The following is a 4,972-nucleotide window of genomic DNA, read 5'->3' as shown; positions in this document are numbered from 1 at the left end:
TGTTGGCGGTTATCAACATATCGTATTTAGCGCTGGTATCAGAGTCCTCAAGTTGGTCACAAACAGCAGCAAACCTATTATGTACTGCAGCTGCGTATTGTTCACAGAGGTTGTCATCGACAACTACTTTTCTCCAATCGATTCCTTTATGATACGGCCTTTGACAGTGGCTTTGCGCTGTCGGTAACTTATCTGGCATTTGCAGCAAACCATTCTATGATCAGAATTGACACCTAGAAATGAGTTATTGGCTCGTGAGTTCTTTATGCTGTTTGTCCACTTCTTCCTAGAAATGATGTAATCAAGCTGAGCAGAATCTCCAGATGGACGACGGTGTGTCCATAGTTTGCTTGTTCGGTTCTGAAACCTCGTGGTTGTAGCAGTGAGATTAAACTGATCCATGAAATCGAGCATATTTTTGCCATTTCTTTTATAATAATTTACCTTGTTATAAGTGAACAGAACATCCATTGGTCCAAGCATCGCATTGAAGTCGCCTCCTATTAGGAGCAGGCAGTGTGCTGGGATGGCGTTTGTTATGGTAGACGACTCTTGATAAAAGTGCGTAACTTCATCAGGGCGCTCATTATGTGGACTGTAGATTCTTAAGACGGTTGTTTCTGGGTTGCCCATCAAAGTAACTTTCATGATGTTGTCGTCGCATTTTGAAATGCTGCGGCATGCTTTAAGAGCCCTTGGTGAAAGTAGGACGCCCACTCCTCCAACTGCAGCATTACGGGAGTTCTTCCATGCTGAAGATTTAACTAGTGTATGCCCATTGATCTTGTCCTGCAGCAGAAATTCACTATGTACGTTGCGGTGTTCCTATAGATAGATAATATCTATGCCATACAACTGTGCTTCATGAGCTAATTCTTCCTTCTTGGCTGTTTCTAAAAGAGTTTTAACGTTAAACGTGCTGATGATAAAAGGAATCTTACGTCGGACGAATTTGTCCAGACCATTGTCGTCAATATCAGGCTTGGGCCGTCCAGGAGTCTTTAGGACCAATCCTTTATGAGTACCAGTAGACTCAATTTGCCTAGATCTCAAAACAGGGGCTTTAATCCTGGTGCTTCTGCGTTGTGAGTCCATCTTGTCTAATTACTTATAATAACCGAGGTCGCAAGTCCTTTGGAACCCTTTTTTAAACGAGATGCTATCCTCGTTTGGTGGATGGCCATTGGCTCCTTGTGAGCTCGTCCGCCCTTTGTCATCTCTTGTTTTTCGTACTGTTGGGTGTCTGCCCACCCTTCTCACCAATAAAGACCAGTGGGGAAGCCGGTTTAGTCACCGACAACCCGACCCATGCACAGGTTGTACTGGCTTACGTGGTTTACCAGTAGCAAGTCGGTTAACCAGTAGCAAATCGGTTGACCTGACCTGACCTGACCTGACATGTACAGAATTGCAAGCAACGAGATACACGCTCCATTGTGACAAACGCCACGAAGTGTCTCGTAAAGTTTAAAAAACGTCTTCGTATTTACAACAGTAAAGTTAATTTTAGGCAGCGTTCAAGCTAAACTCGAGTTAAAGTTAGAATAAATGCAATATGTTCACTTCAGGAATTGAGTTAAAAGGATTTCCGTAAAGGCCGTGGGTAGAGACTGTGAATAAAACGTATCAGTGAAACTAATGAGAACTGTGTAGTTAATTCACTCGAAAACGTGATCTTGTTAACAAAATCACATACATTATATTTGGTCTGCGGACTAAAATGAATGAGAGTTGGAAAATCATCGCAGTTAGCTGGACACAAGAGAGGACACAAGAGAGGATGAAGGAAGAGAACACATCCACCATACATGGGCCTCTTGCAATTAATAATTGTTTTCAATGTAAATTTGGGCCTTAGTCATAATGCGCGGCTATTTTAAGGAAGACACCTGATTGGTTAGTTGCAATTAGGTCAGTGGCCACGTGACCTTAGTTACAAGACCAAAATATATTTCACAGCATGCGCGCGAAGCTTTAAATAGATATTGATTAAAAACTGTCATGAGACTGGGGAGACTGGGCGCCAAGATGGCTGCCACGCTAGTTTTTACTCAAATTTACCCTTTGGGCTACAGTCAATGATAACCTTCTACTAAAGCAAAGTGATTCAGAAGGGTGTAAGAGTGCCAAAATTATCAAGAAATCTCGTGGTAAAGCCCTTCAGTTTAATTTGGACATATTTCTTCAACACGTAGTTCGTCGTGTCACAAGAACATGTCACAATTGCAACTCTACTCGTTTTTCGCTTTGCAAATGGACTAAAAATGGACAAACTGTGCTTATCGTCCCTGGATGTGATCCACCGCTGGAGATTACCATCTCCATGGACACTGCAAAGAATCGATCCGGGGCAAGCATTTAAAGCCCCAAGTTATAAATCTTCCGAGGATCGTTCCACTCCTAATTTGCATATCCAAGCCCGATCTTCCACGATGCCTATAAACTACTCGCGGAGTCAGCTACTCACTATCAGACGTATTGGTCGGCGCGTTCCTTAGCATCAGGTACTGTGTTCTCTCAAGAAAAAACTTTTTATTGAGATTCCAAGGGTGTCGTGGAGGTAGGCGTCGCATTCCAGTTCGAATATCTACGCAGAGAGTCGCATCTCTCCCCTCTGAGTCGACGCATTGTAAAGTTATTCCTAAATGCTTGGTCTTAAATTCAAGATCGATCGCAAAACCAGGTGCTGTACATCCTCTTCAGGCGGAACTATCTAGTAACTTTATTGACCCAGGTTTTATTTCTGAAACATGCCTACATGATAGTTTCCAGTTTAAGCCACACCCGTCGCACCCCCCTTCCCTCCGGGCCTACTATTATCAGTTTTGCATTAGGGTCCATAGATAAAACTGACTCACACGCACGTGAATTTATAAAAAAGATATAGTATAGTTCTGTTTGTGTATTAAAAATGAAGTAAAGAGAGCCAGCACGACACAAGAGATGCTCTCTTTACTGGCCTCATGCACATCCACCATCTAACAAACATTGATCTGGAAGTTTGCTAAGACGTTTCCAAGGAGGTTTGAGCTTCGCACAGTAATGAAAGTGCTGATCATCACGGTTTGCTACAACAAGCCCAGGGAATAATGGGAATTTTCAGGAGTCCATGAGTGGGAGTCTCCATGTGCACTAAATCCTTGAGTCAACCTTTTAGAAAAAAAACCCTTCCGCAGGAACTTACACTTACATCAATTTACACAATTTGCATCCATTGTTGTTGCTATTTTTGTCTTCGTTAGACAATGACTTTATTCTGATTGGCCATTTTAAACAGTGCGTGCAGTGCCGAAGAACTTGTGGCGTTCTAAAAATAGAAAGATACACGCAAAGGTTGACTCATAGGGCATGTAAAGGAGAGACAAGCTACTTCTCACGGGCTCTTGGGATGACAACTTTATTTCTATTTTTGTTCTTTTAAAACAGTGACATTATTCTCTAAAACTGTGAAATACATAAGTAATGTGGTCTGTGCTCCACAAAAAATTCATTTTGAAGTTCAAAAGTTTGAGTAATATCCACATTTTAAAGTTCCCTTTTGGCTGCCTATTTTTCATATTATGCTGCCTTCAGAACGCAGGAAATTCAGTCTGAAACAACCTAATTTTCAACATTTCCCGGGGGAGCATACCAGCATTCCCCCGGATCCCCCTTAGAGGCTCGCGCCACCGGCGGTCGTTTGGTCCGTCTTCTCGTTTGATCGTACCCTCCTGCAAAAAATGCCTGCCTACGGGCGCGGATTGCTGGTGATATTAGTCAACTAAACTTAGAGCCATTATTTCAGGCTTTCACTTCATTTCAACTGGTTAAATCCCCAACAAGTAGTTCAAGAGTATTACATATCCTTGCTACTAATGTCCCGTTTGACTTTGGCAAGATTCAATGTGTGAATGGCCTTATGAAGTCAGACCACAAATGCGTGATTCTAAGCCTTAAACAAAAAAAGCTCCACCAGAGAGAAAATGGATTGGATTCAGACTCACGTGAGCATTGCAAGTTAGCGATGTCATCTTATCTCAGGGAAATTGATTGGTCTACACTTCTACACAATGCTGCTATAGAATCTGCAGTTGAGTGCTTTTACAATATGATCAGCCCTGCTGTGGATCAATTGTTTCCTAAGATGAAAGTCAAGTTGTCATAAAATGACCCCGCCTTCATCTCTCCTCGAGTGAAATTACTGCTAAAGAAGAGGCGTATCCTGATCCAAAAGGGTATGGTGTTATAGGGTGATTCTCCACAAGTGACAATTGATAACCTTATTCAACAGAATCAGATTAATGGAATGAGGAGCAAAAACAACAAACATTGTAAATCTACCAGACATTGGCGGAAAACAGTAAATACTATCCGTGGCTGCAGAGAATCGAAAAATGGTTCCCTTAGTTTTTTGTTTGTTCTTGAGGAAGTGAATAAATACTTACAGGAGATAAATTCTGATGCTAACTACAAGGCTCCTTGTTGCGTCAATGTCCCTCAAGGTACCAGGCTCCCAGCTATCGATGAGTTCACTACCTTTAAATTCCTTTCACAACAAAAAAAAACTGCCGCTGGACCTACCGGCCTGTCACACTTTTTCTGAATAGAATTTGCAGAAGAATTTGCTCCCATAGTTACTTCCATCTTCAACTTATCAATTACCTCTCAAACTGTGCCTTGTTCTTGGAAACGTGCTAATATTTCCCCGGTTCCTAAGGAAACCCCTCTGTCATCCTTGTACCAACTTCGCCCTATTTCTGTTACTGATATTATTATTAGGCCGTTAGAGAATGTAGCAAAAATTAAGCCTGTCATTAGATCCTCCCTATTACCAGATCAATTTGCACATAGGGAAGGTACTGTCTAATACCTCCCGTGCATGCTCTTATCAAGAGCCAACAAAAGTAGCTTAAATAGCTTAACACTGGAGAAGCAGATTGTGTTAGGATTTTTCCCTTTCTCTAAGGCTTTCGACTCAGTGAATCACTTCATT

The 4,972-nt window shown here is 41.9% G+C and overlaps 1 protein-coding gene across 1 annotated transcript; it reads right to left on the bottom strand.

The window, feature by feature from the left end:
• Window positions 1-123: 123 nt before the first annotated feature.
• LOC138054156 (craniofacial development protein 2-like) lies at window positions 124-4,623 on the bottom strand. The gene is made up of 2 exons (XM_068900652.1): window positions 4,561-4,623; window positions 124-825 (listed from the first exon to the last, which is right to left on the bottom strand). The coding sequence occupies exons 1-2, from the start codon at window positions 4,621-4,623 to the stop codon at window positions 124-126; spliced, it is 765 nt and encodes a 254-aa protein (XP_068756753.1).
• Window positions 4,624-4,972: the final 349 nt, after the last annotated feature.

The sequence above is a fragment of the Montipora capricornis genome, chromosome 6 (assembly GCF_036669925.1).
Source record: "Montipora capricornis isolate CH-2021 chromosome 6, ASM3666992v2, whole genome shotgun sequence".
Classification (NCBI taxonomy): Eukaryota; Metazoa; Cnidaria; class Anthozoa; order Scleractinia; family Acroporidae; genus Montipora; species Montipora capricornis.
Note: the sequence above shows the minus strand (reverse complement) of the source record. Positions and strands in the feature narration are given on the sequence as shown.

Bases quoted from the DNA above. Each gene is read 5' to 3' on its own strand.
- LOC138054156 (XM_068900652.1), bottom strand. From the start codon at position 4,623: ATGGAAGTAACTATGGGAGCAAATTCTTCTGCAAATTCTATTCAGAAA. The intron at 826-4,560 runs GTAGGTCCAGCG...ATCTATCTATAG, and splicing joins AGAAAAAGTGTGACAGGCCG to GAACACCGCAACGTACATAG.